At 39.7% G+C, this 20,639-nt stretch overlaps 1 protein-coding gene across 7 annotated transcripts in view; it reads right to left on the bottom strand.

Annotated features, from left to right (window-relative positions):
- Positions 1-905: 905 nt before the first annotated feature.
- Positions 906-20,639, bottom strand: part of LOC103134716 (target of Nesh-SH3-like) — a 30,484-nt gene continuing 10,750 nt past the window's right edge. Inside the window, exons 6-23 of one of the 7 annotated variants that reach the window (XM_016669084.1) lie at positions 19,975-20,018; positions 19,326-19,374; positions 17,547-17,612; positions 17,290-17,367; positions 14,993-15,988; positions 13,676-13,753; positions 13,135-13,323; positions 12,433-12,501; positions 8,980-9,042; positions 5,707-5,832; positions 5,335-5,424; positions 5,043-5,252; positions 3,717-3,822; positions 3,095-3,174; positions 2,844-2,873; positions 2,608-2,766; positions 2,360-2,482; positions 906-1,855 (exon numbers count right to left, since the gene is read on the bottom strand). In XM_016669084.1, the coding sequence (XP_016524570.1) occupies positions 1,740-1,855; positions 2,360-2,482; positions 2,608-2,766; positions 2,844-2,873; positions 3,095-3,174; positions 3,717-3,822; positions 5,043-5,252; positions 5,335-5,424; positions 5,707-5,832; positions 8,980-9,042; positions 12,433-12,501; positions 13,135-13,323; positions 13,676-13,753; positions 14,993-15,988; positions 17,290-17,367; positions 17,547-17,612; positions 19,326-19,374; positions 19,975-20,018 (2,672 nt within the window). In that variant the 3' untranslated portion in view covers positions 906-1,739. The remainder of the gene's footprint in view (positions 1,856-2,359; positions 2,483-2,607; positions 2,767-2,843; positions 2,874-3,094; positions 3,175-3,716; positions 3,823-5,042; positions 5,253-5,334; positions 5,425-5,706; positions 5,833-8,979; positions 9,043-12,432; positions 12,502-13,134; positions 13,324-13,675; positions 13,754-14,992; positions 15,989-17,289; positions 17,368-17,546; positions 17,613-19,325; positions 19,375-19,974; positions 20,019-20,639) is intronic. The other 6 variants (XM_016669085.1, XM_007547100.2, XM_016669086.1 and 3 more) reach the window with 6 other exon arrangements.

The raw sequence follows: 20,639 nt of genomic DNA, 5'->3' as shown, positions 1-20,639 counted from the left end.
ACACCTGAAGCATTTTCTAATAAGCCCATTCTAATTGTAATGTTGCGTTTCTAAATTAAAAACAGTCTAAAACATGGTGGTTTGGGATGAACAACCTTTTAATCTCAATTAGATTCAGGTTAGGACTTTGACTAGGCCATCCCAGAGTCTTGATGCTCTGAAACACTTAAGTGTGAGAAACCTAACAAAAAAGAAATGAAGGAAATTTGGAAGTGGGCAAGCACTTTTTCACACCACTGTCTGTTTCCTTCCCTTTAAATCTACATTCACAGATCCTCTGATAAATACAAGAAACAATAACTCTTAGTTTTTTGTTCATGTCTGCTAGTTTGGAGCTGAAATACATGTATCAGTCACTTTTATTTAAAATGTAAGTAAACGGGTAAAATGAGTATGAAGTTGGTAAACAGCTTGTCTGTCTCCAAAGGCTGAGTAGTGAGAGAAGAAATCCTTCTAGCTGCACACCATCCAAAACCAGAGGGAGTGGTTGTCTGAAAAAGCAATTCTTAAACCAAAAAATATTATTAGAACAAGTTATAACTAATGTAACAGAGCTACTCCAGAAATACTGGGGCCATAAGTGATGTAATTCCAGAGAATGTCCCAGTATTACAACTTAAAAAGTCAGTGATACAACTTCATTTGACCAAACCAGGGATCAAGGCTCTGCTGAGTGCTGCAAATAAAAGAGTACAAAGTCTTGAGGTCTTCTTCAGAAATCAAAATAAAAGTAATATTTGTCGAAGCTTATTTATGCTATACATAAATCAAATTTGTAACACTTGTAAACTCAGCTGACAGATGGGGGGAACAAGTCGCTCCTATTGGTACTAAAAGTCTTAGAAGTTTGGAAATCTGTACCTAAACCTGCCCCAATGCTTTCACAATAAAGAAAACGGCAAACCAAGTATAAAAACAAGATTTATTGCTGGAATTATAAATTGCACAATAAAGTAAAATCAGGAAAGAAAATTATGAGCAATATCAAGTTATTTACATTTTGCATAATGATTAAAAAAAAACAAATATGTTTTAGATATATATAAATTTGACGTGTACTTGCCTTTAAAACAAAACAAAAAAAATCTCAAATGCTGCTTCTAAACTTTTGGCTGCCTTACATTTAAAGGTTAAGATTTGTGAAATGTATTAAAGCAGAGAAGCATATCATTTTTGACACCATATACATATATAAACAGAAGTTTAACATTGTGCAATCTGCAACTGATTTTAGTCCCTTAGTGGCTGCAGAAGCTCAGTTCTGCATGTCTATGTATTTGCACTGTACATGTACCGTGAAAGCAGTATTTTCTGTACACCTTTGACCACAGTACGTGCTCTCTGACAGAGAGGTGTTTTCTCCTTCAACATCTCAAACGTTTGACTGCATACAGACTGTTCATTAATAACCCTTCGATAAATATTATTACACAAGTTAATACTGTGTGGGAGCCAGCTTCCCAGCAGTATCTTTATGAATGCTGTATGTTATTTTGGTTCTGTCATCCATTGTGAGATTTGTTTGTTTTTTTTCTCCCATAAATATAGAAATCTAGTTAGGTTTTAACGTATGTGACCCTAATAGTCCTTTAAAAGTTCACACCTGAAAGGTTGGAGGTTAAAAAAAATCAAACAGATATTGCGGTCCAAGAAGACGGGGTTTAAGTCCGGTGAGGTCTTCCTTCTCACCGCCGATAAAGTTATCATCCAGAGCAGTCAGGGGGAATTTTTTTTTTTTTTTACCACTTTCCAGGTATGGGTGTGCCACACTCATACCAGCCAACGTACGTCACATGAGACTTTCCTCCGATCTGTCCAAAGCTGACCGGTTCCTGTCTCAACGCTCTGAAGAACCCTGTCAAAGGAGATGACAGACAAACTGGTAATGGGTGAGCAAAATGTAGCTCCTGTCATATGTTCTGAATCATATTCAGTGAATTAGAGTAATAGAAACCTTTAAGCAGAAATTAAGAAGTCTTTTCTTTAAGACCACATTTATGTATTGAAAATGTTCAGGGCTTTTCTGCTGTTATGTTAAATTTTAGACTTTAATGTACTGCGAGCAGAAAGTCAACATATTTAACAAAAAACAAAGGCTTTAAAACATCAGTTTGTGTTAATTCATCTATTTTTTTAATTGATTTATGTCAGCGCTTCTTTATTCTGTGTGAAATTATGGTCAAACAGACAGCTTGAATGATTAATGAAAACAGTACTTGGTGTGCAAGTTTGAACTCATCGTGGAATAATTTTTGTCTCATTTTAAAATAGTTGCAAATCTGTGCACAAGAAGAACCACAGCTGAAATACATCATCAGAAGCAGAAAATGAGTAAAACGTTTGTGCTTCTGAACCGTACCTTGCCTGGTTGGTAGCTGGTCAGCCAACATTTGGGTTCCAGTTCGACCGTCCAGGAAGGAATCCACAAACTGACAGTGGTCTTCTCCATACCCCGTCTGATCCCCGATGTTGTAAAACTTCCCTGGAAGAGTTACCATTTGTTTGCAACAGTAAGGCTGTTCTGCTTTCTCAGATCAGTTCTAATTTAAATTTGGAGCTTGTTTTTGTATTTTTTTTTAAGCAATTGTTCATATTATGCATAAATACCATTGAGGGAGTCGCTCAAGTAGATCTTGTATCTCAAGGAGTTGCAGAGCTGGATTCCCACAAACTTCCTGTACCAGGTCCTTTTTATGTACTGCTTCCCGTTGCATTCAGAGTAGGCATCGGATTTAAATGGGAACTGAGTCCAGATGGCATCTTTCCCTGTGACAAGATGCAAGGCTTCAACACACTGTACGAAGAGAACCGAAACACTCTGAAGAAAGGAACAAAACATTCACCTGATGCCTGCTCGCTTACGCGTGGATCGGCTGCAAACAAGATGGAGCGCAAGTCAAAGTGCGGTAATAAAACGTGCTGCAAAACTCCAGACATTTGGAAAGCAGGCTCTAAATAGCTGCTGAGTTTACAAAGACTTGAGTGCTGATGACTGAAACATCACAAAACTATAATACAACAGCTCAAAATTATTTAAAAAAAAAAGTTGTCCCTCTTATGTGACAATAAAATCAAATGTTTTTTTAGAACTTACCTGATTCTGTGTTAAAAGTGACAGGATCACTAGATGGTCCAACTCCAAGCTCATTTTTTGGTGTAACTGTGAATTCATAGCTGGAATGGAGCAAAAATAAAAAAATGAAATAAATCAGTCATCTACACAGATAAAAAGAATTAAACAGCCTAATCTAAAACGACGTGTTTTCTCTCATCTGAAACCAATCCGTCTCCTGAGCTGGGAGGTAGCAGGTTTTAATGCCTTCGACAGATGAGTATGAGTTTACTCTTTAACCAACACACACACACACACTCACACACTCACACACACACTCACGGTGGGTTATTCCACATGCTGCGTTCAGATGTGTTGGCAACGACCTGCCAAACTAACCCAACCCAGACGGGTTCTGGTGAGCGGCCAGAGATTCTAGGATCTAGTTTAAAAATCAGCGACCCACTTTATCGCCACATGTTTCTTCGGCTTTGGTGTGACTGAGAACATATTTGGTCTGTGTGCAGACCAAATATGTTTCAATGCAAAAAACAAAGCATTTGGATTTCTTTTGAGTTACAGTCGACATCGAGCCTAGTCAGTGTAATTCCTGACTGGATTTAAAACTGACCTGACGTAGGATGGACAAGTGTCTGCGCCGTACCTGCTGTCTGGCGTGAGATTCTCAACGGCTGTGTGAGTCTGATTGGTCGTCAGGATGGACACTTCCTGTCCATTCGGTCCGGTGGTTGTTGATACCACCTCGTACTCTGATAAACAAGTCAAAGAAACAGTTTCGACATGTCAGACGTTGTTAATTTTAACCAAGTATTTGAAGGAGGATAGAAAAAGGTGTGAGGGTCTGAATCAAAGAATGAATTTCTCACACGCATACAAACATTTCCTTCACTTGATGAAGTGATTCATTTATTCTTATTATTAAAAGATCCTTACATATCAAAATGCGTATTCAAGTAAGACAGAAATAGCTTTTAACCAGTTAGAAATAGTTGGGATTGTTTGGCAACCTTTAATAACTTGTCACAAGTCAAACCTCAAACTCAAACGACTGCGTTTACTGATTCAACATTTGTCTCAACGAGTTGATTTCTTCATCCTTTCTCGAATATGAATCTTGGGTTCCTGTTTTGTCTAAATATAGCAAAGACTAACTATGAGAAAGAAATAAGTCAAATTTATAGTCTGCCACAACCCCACGTTGAGGATGAAGTAAACACGTGGAAATACACACACTGGCCAGATGAGAGGAACAGAACATCCTGGCCTACATTCAAATCCAATTCAATTCAAAAATACTTCATTGATCCCAAATGGAAATTAAATGTTGTAACTCAAGATTCTTCAAAGTCGAGGCAAATATGAAGAAGCCTCTGACTGAAGGGGAAGTTTTTCAGTCTCGTGACGAGGACGGTCAAGGTTGGCCATAATTTTCTTCATTTTATGTGAAATTCTTCTTTCCGATATCGTCTCCAGTGGCTCCGTAGTCGTCTCCAGAACAGAACCGTGTTGTTGAAATGTGACAATATGAAAACCTACGTGGACGTAAAGAGACACTGAACATCTCGCACCATCTTTAGAGTAAAACAAGGTAATGGCAGCGTCATTCTATGGGTTACATTTCTTCAGCAAGGGAAATAAGGCTGTCTAATGATGGTCAACGACCCTAAAAGTAGAGCCAGAGTTACAATGGAATTGAAGCATGTATTAGAATGGCCAAGTCAAAGTCCAGAAGTAAATCCAACTAAATTATTTTTGATCCTGGACTATTTTAGAAAGAATAATTAGGACCCTTTTCAGTCTCTATTTTTGCTGGTGTACATGTATCTTCTAACTTAGAGCTTTGACTGCTGTGAAAGATGGTTCCAGGAATGTATTCACTCAGCGGGGCTGAACACTTTGCCTGTTACTTTCCATATTTCACATTGTCACTAAATTCAACTCAATACCCAAGACAGTTCCTTTTGTGTACCTCTGGTTTCGTTATCAGATTTCTCCCAGTCCAGAATGACGAAGGACGGGCAGCCCTCCACAGTGACCACGGTGAGGTTGGACGGCGGTGTGCGAGGAGGACCGGTGACGTTCACATCGCTGCCTTCCTCATCAGGGAAATAAGCCATGGAGGAGGTGATGGAGCACGGCTCATCTGGCTTCTTGTCCGTCTTGTAGATGACATGAGGAGCTGTGAACAGGAACAGGGAGAGTATTGGTTTTCCTTTTTTAATGCCGGTAAAGCTGCAAAACAGTCCCAATAAAAACCTTACCTATAAAGCGCTTCTTGCCCATGATGTCTACCTCTGATGCAGGCATGGAGCTGAATATGGAGGAGTTTTCATTTAGATCATAACGACTGCCTAGAAAGGCAACAACAGATGGGAGGTGGGGTTAGCTGGGGTCAGCCAGCAGTCCCTGGCAGCTCTTTGTGTCCTCCTATTTTACAGCCTTGGCCTTTGTCTGCAACCACCCAGCACAACACCTGCTATGGTCTACACTCAGATCTCCGAAATTCAAATGTGGCTCTTTTTTTTTCTGTCGCTCACGCCTATGTTTAAATGGGCAAACATGAAACTCTCTGGATCGTGTTTTGTACATGCTACGGCTCATGCGAATCGCTTAAAAAACGACGTAGCGCTTACTGTTAACTACTGGGACCACTGTGGTCGTCTGCTGCTGCTGGTGTTTGGGCTTTGGCTTCGGCGTGACTGGCAGGAATGACTTTAAGGTGGACTCCTTGTCTCTTTGCTTCAGATCCATAGGTTTATCTGAGGACAGAGAGCAGGGAGAGGAAAACAGATCAGTTTTTCTCCCACGTCATGCGACTCGCAGCCATGCACAGTTGTGATCCATCTGCTCTGGCCGCCCTCGGTGAGCCAGTCAGCCGCCTGTTCCTGGGATGAAAAGATAAAGTGTTGAGTCATGGCCCCTCGGACGCCTTGAAGGAAGATACCTGGTTGAAATTTTCTTCTGAAACAAAGCGTGCGTAGATCGATTAATACAAACCCAGTTACACTTGCTGTGTTGCCCCATAGGCATAGCAAAATGGCCAACAGGAACTGTGATTTGAAGATAAATGCCTTGTTTCCATCAGCTAACACTTATTTGAAAACTACTTCAAGAGAGGGTAGTTTCAAACTGAGCAGCATTTAGAGAGATACTGTGGTTTGGACTCCGGTAAAAATCTGAACTTTGGGTCATTTAAGGAGTGAATGTCAGTGGGAAAAACTGCCGTTAGCATCTGAGGCTGATTGTAATTTAAGTTCAGCCAGTATCTTTAAGAAAAGACTGAAAATACAGATTTTTCTACCTGGAGGACTAAGAGCAAAATCAAAGGACAAGACAAGAGGACAGCCATAAAACCTATGTTTTCAAAGTACATCTCTCACAGAGGGGTTAAAACTTTTGATACTGGCAACACATCAACCAACCACCCAGACTCCTCCAACTCAATCTCCAATCTCCAGGTTCTCACTATCCATGAACAGCTGGTGACTGCCATCTCGCACAGAGCCAATCTCTGCTCCGCTCAGGTAGGTGGAGTCGTCACCAGGCTGTTCCATCGCCTTTTGGACTCTTGCTTCCAAGAGCAAGAGTGAAGTATGTCTGATAATAGAAAGACTTCACCCAAAAATAAGTGAAGTGTCCTGCGTAGGACCCGAGAGATTACAGATCAGTGGCTATATTGACTATGCTTTCCAAATGTGGCGAGAGAATATTGTGTATCGGGCCTGATGTCAGACAAACTGGACTGACTTCTGTTTGCCCGTAAGGCGAGGCGATTCTTAGAGGAAACAAGCCTCACACTTCTTGATATGGTTCCCAAATACATGAATAACAGCATTCACACACCAGCATTTAAACTTTTTATGATCTGCTACATAACCTCTCCAACTTTCAGGAGGACATCTTAATCTCTAAACTACAGCAAGTGTTTTCAGTAATATCAAGTTAAGTAGCTCTTGGTTTTAAACAGAGTTGGGCAGTAACTAGTTACATTTACTTGAATAACCTTTTGATAAAAAAAAGTACTTCTGGGAGTATTTTTTTACTATGCTGCACTTAATACTTTTACTTGAGTAAACACAAGTATCGCTACTCTTACTTGAGTAAAATTTCTCGATACTCAACCCAGTGAGTAACTTCACAGAAAGAACAAGAAGTTTGTTTTGGCCAAAAATCCACCTGACACAGACACACATCTGCAATCTTAGTTTTATATTGAAAGAAACTGAATTGGATTTCCCCCCCACCCTTTTTCCTGATATTATTTTGTAATTATGTCATTTATATGAATTACTTAAATTTTGATCTTTGAAATACCAATATTAAATGATTGGTGTTTTGATCGCTTAGTATCTAAGTAGCCTTTTTACCAATTGTTTGTTTTTTTTTACTGAAGTGACTTCTTGCACAGTTACTTTTTACCTTTACTTGAGTAAAAATATGGTGAAGTAATGCTACTCTTACTTGAGTTCAAAGCTGGACTATTCTACCCGCCTCTTGTTTTAAATACAGTTCTCTTCCAGGGCTTTGCTTTACAGTAACTTCTTTCTCTTTTCTGCTGACACTGATACATTTTCAGACCAGCTCAAGTATGGCACTTTTCAACAACACACTGCTTTGCTCTGGTTGCACACCTTAAAGGTCGAGATGTTCTGACCCCTTACAAGCAGCCTGTTACTCATCTGATCCCAATATCTGCTCAGCGTTCCTTACAGGAACATCTCAAAGACCAAAGAGGAGTCATGTGGAAGACACGTCTCTCTCACGGCACACTGAAGTAAATTAAAGACTTGCAGCGTCTGTAATATGGAGGTGGCAACATCATGCTGTGGAGATGATTTTCTTCGCCTTGGGAAAAGAAGCTGATCACAGTTGGAGGGAAGATGGGTGGAGCAAAAATATATGGCAAATTTGAAAGAAGACCTGTTAGAGGCTAGGAAGGAGTTCACCTTTCTGCAGAAGAGTGTCCCTAAACATAAAGCCTGAGCTACAAGGGAATGGTTTAGATCAAAGCATGTTTAAATGGCCCAGTCAAAGTCTGGGCTTGAATTCAACAGAGAACGAATAGCAATTGACTCTCCTAATCAGTGGCGCAACTACACATTATTCAGGTGGATGCGAAAACATAAATTCCCCCTCCCGAGGCGACGCTACGTGAAGTGTAAAAATCGCTACATTTACCTCGTTATGTGCGAGAGGTGAATGAGCGTGAGTAGCGCTGAAGTGTATGGGAAAAGATAATCGGTGCGTCGCCCCCTCCAGACGGGGTTTTGGCGCCCCCTCTGGTGCTGCGCCCCTATGCGTTGCATACGCTGCATACCCACTTTTTGCGCCTCTGCTCCTAATCTATTGTTATTGATCTGTAGATGTTAAGCCAAGAAGACATCTAAAGTGGAAACGTTTGAGTTCGATGTGCAAACCTATAACTCTTCTACAAACTACGGCTTCCGGTTGGCAAACGCAAACTTTAAAATTTTTTGGTGGTAAGAAATGTATTGTTTCACTTCCACTTTATAACTATAGGATACTGTATGTTGGTGAAATTGTAATACACTGAAGTTAGTAGCTGAACAGTAAAAAAAATGTGGAAACGTTCAAATCGCATTAAATGCTTTCGTAAGACACTCTTTAAAGCTTCGGTGCTCATGCAACTACAACTTACACGTCTACAGATCTCATTCCAGTGGGCAGGGATTTTTTTATATCACTGCAACATAAGTTCAACACATTGTCAAACACAACTGTGTGCATTGTTCGTCATTTTTGCATGTTGTTAAATCACAGGAACTGTGGACAGAGTCAGTAAGGCTTTTCGCTTTCTGTCCCTTTCTGAACCCGATCCATGGGGGGTTTGAGCTTGAACAAAACAAAATGAAAAAACACTTTCTTTTTTTTTTTAAAGTCCTCACCGTGATCACTTGTTTTCCCCACCAGGTTTGGTCTCTTGTTGCCAGGAACAGGGGGTCTCTGAACTGCGGGAAATTGTGGGAAACAAGAGCTTGTTTGAGGCTAAACTCACAAAGGAAGCAGAGTAACAGATGGCCTATGCAGAGAATCTGAAAAGAAGTGTTGTTAAAGTCTAAAAAGTGCAACGATGATTAAAGAAGGGAAAGAGGAGGGTGTTTAGAAAGGCAGAAGTCTTCAGAAGGACTCTGAGCTGGAAAAAAACAAGTGCACACAAGAAGCAACAGGGAAGCAACCGGGCACAACGCACGTTGAAAGCTATTTTGCATTAAATAATAACAAAGCACCACCGTAACCTTTGAGTCATTAAAATTACCTTAAGCTATAAAACCATAAAACAGAATGTAAACACATTTTCACCATGACTCAGAAGAACAAACAAGAAATGAATAATAGCCCCGGTTTCACAGAAAACGTACAACAATAAAAATGTTGGCCTCATTAAAGTCAGTGAGTAGTTTTTTTTTTTTTTTTTAAAGAGAAAAATTATACCAAATAAGTGCAGAACCCCATAAGAGGCATAAAGCCACAAGGGTGCTTGACATGTTACATGTTCTAAATTAGTCAAAGAGAACATTTGCTTCAAGAGCATGCACTCCTTTCATAACTTATCATTTCATATCTTGGAGATTCATTAAATGTCAGGAAGTTGACAAGATACGAAAAGATGTAGCGAGGCCAGTTACATATTTTTCTTGGATCTGTTTTATCTTCTCTGCAGCCGACTGCCAGGACAAAAGGTTTGATAACGTCGACGAAAACTGAGCAAGCAGTTTGCCAGCTCTCAGCTGACGGCAACCATCTGCTTGCATGTGACGTCCAGTCATATGGTCTGGATGCAGCGATTTAAACTCCAGTCCAGAAACAAAACAAAAAACCAGCACAGTCCAAAGAGCATCTCGGTGTGCGATGGCATGATCAGTCTGGTAAAATGTAGCCTCTGCGGTGCAGAAAATGTGACGCCAGTGACACAGCTCCATAGTATGTGGCAACAACTGGTATACAGTTTCTGCAGCAAACGGTATTTGGTTTGCGGTGGCCCTGAATGAGTGGACTGGACATGTGAAGCGTCAAAGACTTTAAGTTCAGAGCTAAAACAGCAGCGATGATGGGAGCACTGGTTTCTCTCAGAAGATCTACTCATTTTCTGGTTCACTCTAAAACACATATTCAGTCCAAACACAGAGATTTTTAGCATATTCTTCTGGATATGAAACACACCAATACACAAAAATAAGGAGAGAGTTTTGAATAAATTTAAAGCAATATTGCCTTTAAAATCACTTCATATGGACAATTATGGTATTAAAAGAATATTTGGGGTGGTTGTGGTACATATCAATTGTCTTTGGCATGAAAAGACATTAACATGTTGCTGTATGTATTTTATTTGGACACATTAAGAATCATTGTGTAGCAACTATCAGAAAAAAAACATTAAGTTTTTGGTAACTTGTGTGTAATGCTGTCAGTCTGGGGAGCAAAGATGGCAAAGCACTGATGCACGGACGAACACAATCAACAATTTTACTGAAAACTTTAAGAAACAAAACACAAAAAAAGCTCTGGATTAAACGATAAAAGCTTCAACACCTGAATAAATTTCCCAAACAGGACTGAAGCACAGTAGATCCAAGAGGACTCAAAGATGTTAAAAAAAACTGAAATAAACAAACTAAAGCAAAACCTAAAGAATCCAAAGCAAGCTACTAACTTCCCAAAAGCACGAGTTTCTAAATGCAAGTCTTAGAAATCTTTAACTCTTCAATTGAAAAGATAAACAGGTTTGCTTTTAATATTAAAGAAGCTGGGTGCCCAGACTTTTAGTGCGTAAACAGTCGCTTGCATGTGTAGGACTTGCAGGGGGAAAAAAAACAAAACAACAAAAAAAACCTTTTCTTTCTGTAGAACTGCTTCCAGTGAGCCTTTCGACTCCTTGAAGACCTCTGAAACTGTCCAAGTTTCCAGCAATAACACACACCAGCTGTGATTCGATCCGGGACTGAAGCACAATCTCTCTGTGCGGCTCCAAATTGTGTTAATGGTAAGGCGTAACCATTAACACAATTTGTACTGATGTGCTAAATTCAGCAAAACTAATTACCAGAGTCTGTCTGGCAGAATGGAAACTATGTGATTGGCCAAATAAAGGATTATATTTTCTAAAACGTCTTCAAAATATTTTCAGGATAATCATAAAAGGTGGACAAGACACTAAAATGGCCAGAGCTGAAAACAAGTATTCATTTTCTCTTTTAGACCAGTTAGGATTACATTGTTCATTTTCATTTGCTAAACAGATTTTTTATAGCAAATGTGTTTTCATTTTCTTCAAAGTCAGAAGTTTACATACCCCGTGTAACTTGGGTTGAATGTTGAAGTGTTTTTTTCTTTTTTCTTTTTCTTTTTCTAAGCTTCTAAACTTCTCACAATATTTAGCTGCAGTTTTGTCCAATTCCCCCTGACAGAACCGGTGCTGCTGAGTCAGGTTTGAATCCCACACACCTTCTCAGATGTGCTCACAAATTAGGGGATTAAGATCAGGTATCTGTGATGGTTGTTCCAAAACCTGTTTTTGCTTTTATGCTTAAGGCGAGTGATTTGTGCCCAAGATTTAATTTAAGGTAAAAAACAAAAAAGCTTCTTTCTTTTTCCTCTTTTTATTACCAGCTTCAGCAATTTCACAAGATTTTTTTAAATCTTTATTTTAGGACTACTGCACACAGTTAGCACTAAAACACAAACACAGAACCAATCTGCTTGATTCCCCAGCGTACTATCACATGATTGCAGATTGTACATACTTAATTCATTTTTGGGTATCTGGAAATTGTGGAGGTCCACAATTATTTTCCTAATATCTTGTTTGATTTCTTTTTGTTTGTTTCTTTTTGTTCCACAAGAAAGCAGTCCATTTGTGGTATTGCATTAAAAATACTTAAACCAGATGTGCTTCCACTTAACTCAGATATAAGAAGCTTACAAAGACGTGACACGGCCTGGTCTTTCACAAACTATTTAGAGACAAAGTAATCAATGTATGCAAACTTCTGAATTTCAAATAGGTAAAAATAAATCTTGTGAAAATTCTCTCTCTCATTATTCTGGCTTTTAGCAATTGTTACTAAACTAAAAAGGAAAACTGTGATCTGACTTAATGACAAAAAAAAAAAGCTTGAGTCTTTTTAGATTGTGCATGAAAATAGTGGGTTTCGGTTAAAATTATAAATGGCTTCAGTCCCAGTCAAGTTTAAATGGCAGCGACTACACAAACATAGGTGGTGATTCAAACAGAGAAACAGCAAAGCATGAGACAGCTGGTGCAAAAGCACAGATCAGCGTCGCCTTCTGACAGAATATGATTGTCTCGTTTGGTAAGTTTCAAGGCGTATCTTTACCAGGTTTTTCTCTTGACCATGCGTCAGGTTTAGGAAGAGCGTTGCCCCTATGATGTGCCCCATTGGCTGCTGAAGGGAGAGAAATGTTGGTTATGATAAAAACAAGTGAAAAGAAAGTCAAAAAAGGGAGAAAATACTTTGTGTTCTACTGGTATTAAAAGGCAAATTGAAAAAAAAAAAGAAAAAACTTGATAGATTTGTGCTTTCAGTCTCTTTTTACTGGATGTACAAATGGAAAAGCCAAGGTGTCAAAGCTTGAAGTTCTTGTAATTTTACATTCTCTGCTCAATTGCCCACAACTTGCAGAGAGAAAGAGCGAAAGAATAGATGGGAGTAAGAGCTGTGGCAACTGTAATGTCTGCACAGTGTTGGACTTGGCATAGTGACTGTAAGATGTGGTGCGGCCAGGCCAGTTGTGGTGGCCAGACTTCCAACTTGAACAAAAAGAAACCATAAATCATGTTAATGACCACAAGCTCTCTGACAGTTCTAGAGGAGCTCAGGAAAGTATAGCAATCACATGTTGAGTGTAGGGAGCGCTTATATTTTAGAGAAAAGGTGGAGCAGGAGAGATTAAGACAAGAAGAGAGTCGTTCAAAGCAGTTTCGTGCGGCTAAATAAATAGGAAAAGAGACTGTTTTTCCTCTGCGTGCTCAGCTGTAGACGAAGAAGCTGCTTGGGGAGAAGGGGAACGAGCATTACCGCCAGGTGTGTTGGAAGTGCGAGAGGAGGTGGCTGTCTTGGACGGAGAAAATGATCTGACACCAGGATTACTGGAATGAGAAGGATCACGGTTGCGAATCACAGTGGCATTTCTTCCTCCTGTGGGAACCGATGAGCTAATGGGAGAATGGGGAACTTCAGCAGTGGATGATCGGGTGGAGCCAGAACCTAGAGGATCAGAGAGAAAATTACAGAGGATCAACCTTAAAGCACGGAAACTCCAACAGATATTCAAATCGCTAAAGCGAAAATTGTGGACAGTGGAGGAAATGACAGAAAGGCAAAAAATAAATAAATAAAAAATAAGATCCAAAGCTTGCCAGACTGGTGTGGTTAAGAGAGGTCAAGTGTGAAACAACCTTGCTGCAAATGGACACAAACATGGAAACATTCACGACAATGGGGTGGGGTGTGTGGGCTGGCAGGATGGAGATGGAGGCGGGGGAAAACACAGTGCTCCGCGACGTGACAAAAAAAAGCTGAAATGGTGATGAGACATGAACTTGGCATGGCACTTTATCAAGATTGTAACTACCAGCCTTCTCTGTGGCCAGGCCAGGTCCTGACAGAGGTTTGCCCTCTTCTGGATGACTAGGAGCTGTATGAAAGAAAACGCACTAATTTATCTTGGATGACATTGGTATGTATCGCAACACATTCTAAAGGGGGCATACCCTTTGTTTCTTTGTGTAAAAACCCCCCACAAACGGTTAGTTTCATAGTGTGTAACAAGGTGTGGATACTTGATTCGGCTTGTTCTCGTGACAGAGTGACCTGACTGGGTGTTTGTAAAGAGACGATTTGGGAGACAAAGAGCAAGCCTAACCATGGCAACACACATCACAGAAATAAAGTATTTAAATCACATCTCAAAGGAAAAAAAGGTGGGTTTTAGGAGACATTTCCAACTTTTAGATGGACTAGATCCACACCAGTCTGTCGGAGTAAGGATACTTCTAAAACTTGCAGGATGGTAGCTCTCGAGGACTGGACTTGGGCACCCCTGATCTAAAGCATGCAGGTCAGTGTGCCTTGAGGACCAGGTTTGGGAAACACCGAACTTACGGACTTCAACGTTTAGATGTATCCCATGGTCCAACACTTCTGAATGAAAGGGCCGAATTGCCTCCTCAGTATGCAGTCAAGCTATCCAGAGTCCTGCTAATGAACTAATTATTTGACTCAGGATTGTTGAAGAAGGAACACATTTAAAAGATGCAGAACACCAGCCCTAAAGGCCCAAATATAAAAACCCCTGGCTTAGAGTTTTGCTTTGCAAATGTATGTACATTGACTATGAAACTATTTTTGAAAAGTAGAAGCCCAGTTCAAGTCTACAGAAGTACTAGAAAAGCCTAGATCTAGCCCAAGCACTGTTGAAGATGTTCTAAAACCTCACAAGTAGCAGTGTCTGGTTACTGCTCTTGTCTGCATGTCCTCCAGAAGAGAAGTTATCTGACATGCTATTGCAAACACCCTGCAAAGACTTCTTGTCAGGCTGGCTAACAGCATGCGTTTATGTTGCAGGATTTTTTGACACTTGATACACAGAGTGATACATGATCTACAAAGAATTTGTTAGTACATCAAGAATGCTCTGACTGGCTAATAGTTAGCTGCTGACTTGGTTTGCTTCAGCTCTTCCTAACCTAACAGCTACATCTTTGAGTTGTTAAAAATCTTGACTTAGAATAGCTAAAATCTCATCTTGTCTTGTCCATATGAGTTGGAGATGTTACAATTCTAATCAGATATAATAATCACAAATATAGATTGGCATGCCCCCTTCATTGTGTTACTTTTTAACGAAGTATTTGTGCTGTCGATGGGTCTTTACCCCTATGAATTGTCTTCCTTGACGAACCCTTGGAGTGATCAGTCTTGGTCCTGGTCTGTGGCTGAGTCTGAAATCCTGGCTGATGCTCCTTTGGTAGATCTTTGGGTTGAAATGGATCCTTTTTTGAAAACTGTGTCTGAGGGCGTGATTGAAGGTTTGCCACACCACGTTGGTTCTTAATTCTGGGCTTTTTTGTAGGTTTCTGATGCTTTTTTCCCAGATTCTTGGGCTGATGTTGTGGGGTGGCCTTGGACTGGTGAAGTATTGCCTTTGGCTTCTGTGTTGGTTGGATTAATTGAGGTTGTGTCTGAGGTGTCGTTGGTGAATGTGGTGATGGGGTTTGTGTGTGAGGTGGACGTTCAGGATGGACCTCTGTCGGTGCCGGTTCTTCATGCTGCACGGACAGAGGCGCTGACTGCGTGGTTTCATGATGCGTCACCAGGAGGGGAAGCGTGGTTGTTTGAAGTTGCGCTTGCAGATTGGTCTGGGTCTTTGTTTGCAGTTGGATTAGCTGCTCGTTCAGTGGTTTGGTCTTGACTGATGGTCGTGGCTTTGGTTCAGAGCGAATCATTGGTGTTGTCCAAGGAACTGATTGGACATTTGGTTCTTTATTAGGTTGTGAAATTAAGTCAGTCTGTTGCACAGGCTGAATTGTAACTTGAGGTTCTAGTTTGGTTAGGAAGTCTCTTGGGGATGTTGTATGTGGCTGTGACATGCTTTCATCAAGTGGTTTCGGTGTAATCTGGAGAAGTTTGGCTGTTGGCTGGGGTGGGTGCTGCAGGTGCTTTGAGTTTGGTTCAGTCTGTGTTTTAAGTTCAGGAGGGGGGATTTCTTTTGGATGGTCTTCGTGGTATTCCAGTTTGCCTTGGTATACTGGCACAGATGCTATGGTAACTTCACCTAGTCCTTCGGGGTGGCCCTTCGGAGCCATAGGAGCCTCTGCGAAAGGAGTAAAGACAGGTCTGGATAGTTCCTCTCTTCCTGGTTTGTGTGTGACTGGGAGAGAAAATATAGCCATGAAGCTATCATGCTGAAACACGTAAGACAAGATCACTGGCAGAGATGGCCTAGTAAAAAAAAATAATAAAATAAAATAACAACAAAGGCAGTTGCAATGAATTAATTAATTAAGCTCAAGTGTCAACCTTTGGTCTGACACGTCACACAGAAACACAAAAACTTGATTGGTCCAGTTCCAAGATTATAAGCAAACCATTTGAAGGCATTTGAAGTCTAAGAGCTATGCTATTACACATATATTCAGCAAGAGGCCTGGTTGCCAATGAGTGATCGCCATTGAAATCCATTAGCTATGGCGCTGAAATGCTATGACATATGAGGTAGTAATAATTTCTGACTGATCACTTCTTGGTAACTCCATCTGGTGAGATGTAGGCCTTGTTGAAAGAAGGGAGGGCAAAGAAACACAAAGTGGATCTTAAGGAAAGACTGTAAAAAGAAATCTTTCCAAATTTTTCCAAAGTTTTGTTTTAAAAATTGCTTGTGGCCTAAATATATACGGAGAAACCTTTAAAAACAATGACACAGATGCCCACTTTAGATGGTTTATAGATGAATAATTGCTCAAGTTTTATTTTACTTTTTCACCATGTGCCCACAGTTATTAATTGTTTCATTCCAGAGCAAAATTTGTACAATTGTTGTCGCTTTTAGTGCATGCTTATTGCACCAAGTAATAGTGGCTATTGAAAAAGTAGACTATGATGACAGTCTATTTATCCCTTTGATGAGATAAAAAAAAAACCCAAAAAAACATCTGTATTAGAGGCAAAAGAAATTGAGAAGTTTTTTTGACTGTGCATAAATTAAACAGCCACTGCTTGCAAATTACTAAAGGAAAACAAATCAGTTGCAAACATTAAACTGTAGACCCTAAAAAAAATGGACAAGAAACATTGAGATATAAGTTAAGACAGAACAAAAAGAATACAGGAAATGCAGAAAGAAAGCAGCTCCCATTCTTTATCAGTTATTGTTAAAAACCTGGTTTGCAGGCTTAGATTATGACTTTTAATTTAAGTTATATAAATCAGTATACAAAGTAAATTATTGAAGAGCGACCCCAAAAGTTTGCTTATGCTGTAATTTTTTTTTTTGTCACACAGCTGAAATGACTCAGTAGAGTCATATTGGATCCACAGGACAGTTCAAGCAACTGTTTCAAAAGCAAAAGCATCCTTAAGCCTCCAATATCTTGCCTGTCATCATTCCTATGATTGCCCATAACAACAGCGGGAATGAAATATATGAAAAAAACAACAACAAGAGCTTTTTACCGATAGGCTGCTTGTTGATCACAGGTAGTTTTGGTCCAGGTGTTGGCAGAATTTTCTGTTTAGCAGCTGTTGTAGGAGCTGAGAAATACAGTGAGCGTTAGTAGACCTGCGCAAAAACATATTTGTTATGCCCTGCACGAAGAGCAAACAGTGAGTTAGGATTTCCTGCAAAGAAATATGCAGAATTCAAGTAAAATTGTCGGTTCAAATGCTCAGGGTTGTCTCTGACCACTGAATCGGTCCAGAAAAGTCTTTACCAGGGGTTGTTTGTGGGGTTTTGATTCTGGAGGTGAACACTCTGGTCCTCGTCCTGTTTTTAAAAGCTGACAGGGACAAAAAGAAACAGCACAGAACATGGTTAATCAGGAGGAGAAAAGAATGTATTACGTTAAGGAGCTGAGCGACATTTAATTAGTCCAAACCAGCAAAATACTGCATCATAATTACTTTGCATAAACTGTGGAGTAGTAAAGCACATTCTGACAAATATATTTTCAAAAATGTTTAATGCTACAAAATTGAAACACTGCAACTAAAATGCTGCCAGGCTTGGTGACCGCAAACGTCTGCTTGAATCATCATATGCTAAAGTATCTGGAAAATCCTTTGAGTCACTAAATCAAGTTCAGCTTTTCCTATCGAGACACTGGCGGTCAGCTGCTTAGGTTTGAAGTTTGAGGTTTGAGGTCCTCGAATAAAAGCAGCAGCCTTCATCTAGCTAAAAATGCTGCTGGTACGAAGGTATCTGGACGATACGCCTCGCCTTTTGCTTCAACTGTGTCAAATTTTACAAATTTTGGCCCCAATGTTTATGCCTTTTCATGCAAACAAATATACAAACGCCAGCAATCACTCATGTCCATGAAGAAAGATCTGGTTGTTACTATCGAGGTATGTGAAGGTTTTAAAAAGTTAGGATTTCAAAATCGCAATGATTTATCATCATAGCATTCCTCAGATTTAAAACCCTTTTGATGAGATGCTAAAAAGTCCTTTTCTCTAACCGTACGGAGACTTTTCACTAGATTCTTGAAGTAAAAAGGAGCACAAGAGGACTCTTCTCCTCCCCAGTGGTGCACACTGCCAGTCAGCTGGCTCCTAGCTATTCTGTCATATGCAAGAAAGACCGGTTCAGATGGGTTTACACTTGCCTTGTTGCAGAAACTTTTAGGAAAGCAATTAGTCAAGATGAAAATGTTCAAAAATCAGAAAAAAATATCCACTATTTTGTACATTATAATCACATTTTCTGCAATAAGCACTTGAAGACTACTGCTTAGTGTAGTGGGTGTTCATTGTGCATTTGTGCATAAACCTGCTCATCAAAATCAAAACATCCATATACTTTTCTCATAAGTATTCCATCAATATATTATATTATCTCTTGCAGCAGAAGGAATAATTGCCGCTTTCCCATTTTCAAAAGACAAGCAATTACATCATGCCAGATTTTTTATTGTTACTAGGAGCAACGAGAATCTCACAGCAGCTCAAGCCCACTCTGTCTTAAAATGTTTCTAGAGGAAGAAATGCTAATTAAGGCTGCTCTAAAACAATGATAGACGTGACTGATTAACTGGAGCAAACAAGCCATGTCAAAAGAGTTGAGTTTATTCTTTAAATGTATATTTACATCTTATTGACAAATGATCACTCGCCAAAGTTATTCTACAACTTGCAACAGATGGTCCGGCTCTCACAGGTCGTTGAACTTGAGTCATTGAATCGGTTTGAGAATGTCCGATGAGACATTAAACCTTAAAAGCATCCAAAATCCACACAGAGGTGTGTCAACATCCTAATGATGCTTTGGAATATCTAGCAGCCATCTGCTGCAAAGAGCACACATGAAAAAGTAATTCGGGAGGAAATGATCTGGTCCGCAACACAACAAATCACATATCAGAGCTCAGCCTAGAAACGAAGGGAAACGGAGAAGGCCCGAAACAGAAATGTATAAAAGAGGATACACCATCAATTAATTAAACATGCAGTGCTTTAGACCGTAAGAACACTACTTTTTTCTCTTGGCTTACCGTGCTGAAGAGGAAACTGGAAGGACGGAGGAGCAGGAGTGAAGGTTTTCTGAGGAAAAGAAAGGATAGAAGAGGCTATTTGTTTTTTTTTTAAAGACATCAGTATGTGAGTATTTATGGTCAACTGTCTCTTTGTCTGCAGTGCATAGCTTATCAAGACTCCGAGTCCCCGGAGAGAGGCAGGGTGTTCAAAGGTCTCTCACTCAGCCCGGTCACACAACATGACAGAAAGTACTATGTGGTCCTCTTAGACCTATCTGCTGATTTCCTCTCTTTGTACTGCAGAGTGAGATACAGACCATGCTCTGTGGCTTGGCTAGTCGTGGCTGCACTGATGTCATTTCCATTTAGCAGTTCCATGGAAAATCAACAAGCCAACAAGCCCAAGAATAGCATGGGCTCACTAAAGTTTATAACACGGACTCCACAGCGAGAACATCTGCTCAGCATACACACCCAGTTTTCAAATGTCATTTATTTGTTTAATATTTGCAGAAGACGAGGTGAGCCTGATTTCTAACTCCATTTGTTTTCCTTTTCTTTTTCTGCATTTGGCATCAGTTCAGAATAGCCAGTAAAGGCTATATTAAAAAGAAAATGGTAAAATATTTGTTTTTTGGGGGGAGTATAAAACGTGTTTATTACATACCACAGGGCTGATGGGATACTTTAAGATTCTTCTGATGACCTTTTCTAAAATCACAAAAAAGAAAAGAAGTCAATTCAGTAATAACACTGCAACTTCATGAAGCAAAAATTACTTTATTGGATCTAATAATTAGCAGTCATCTCCAGAATATGCACTCAGATGACGCCCATTTGTCAGATTAAAAGCACTTTTTGAAAACAACCTTTAGCAGGCAGGTAATAAACATACTTTTAATTAAGCCCACATGTCTGCATTAAATATGATCTTCACTGGTCTGATGATGATGTAATATCCTAATTTAAATGTCACATTTTCATTACCTTTAAGTGAAAAATCATCATAATTAACAGAAATAAAGGCTTTCAAACAACCATCTGTGTGTAATTAATCTATATAATGTGTTTCACTTATTGAAAAAGTTCCTGAAATAAATAGGCTTTTCAGTAATATTTTGAATTTATAGAATGAGTCTGTGCATAACCCATTTGCACCTGTAATTACCAAGACTACACCATGTATTAATCAAATGGATCAACAATGGTTATTGTAACAGATTAACAAACCCCCTAAGGTAAACATAAAACTAGTCGACACAACATCGGTTCATCCATTGAGTTCAGGATCCTCTACATGCCTACATGACTCACAGGTGAGTCTTTGTTTCT

Source organism: Poecilia formosa, unplaced genomic scaffold (assembly GCF_000485575.1).
Source record: "Poecilia formosa unplaced genomic scaffold, Poecilia_formosa-5.1.2 Scaffold19, whole genome shotgun sequence".
NCBI classification, from domain to species: domain Eukaryota; kingdom Metazoa; phylum Chordata; class Actinopteri; order Cyprinodontiformes; family Poeciliidae; genus Poecilia; species Poecilia formosa.
The sequence above is the reverse complement of the archived record's forward strand: the minus strand, read 5'-3'. Positions and strand labels throughout refer to the sequence as shown.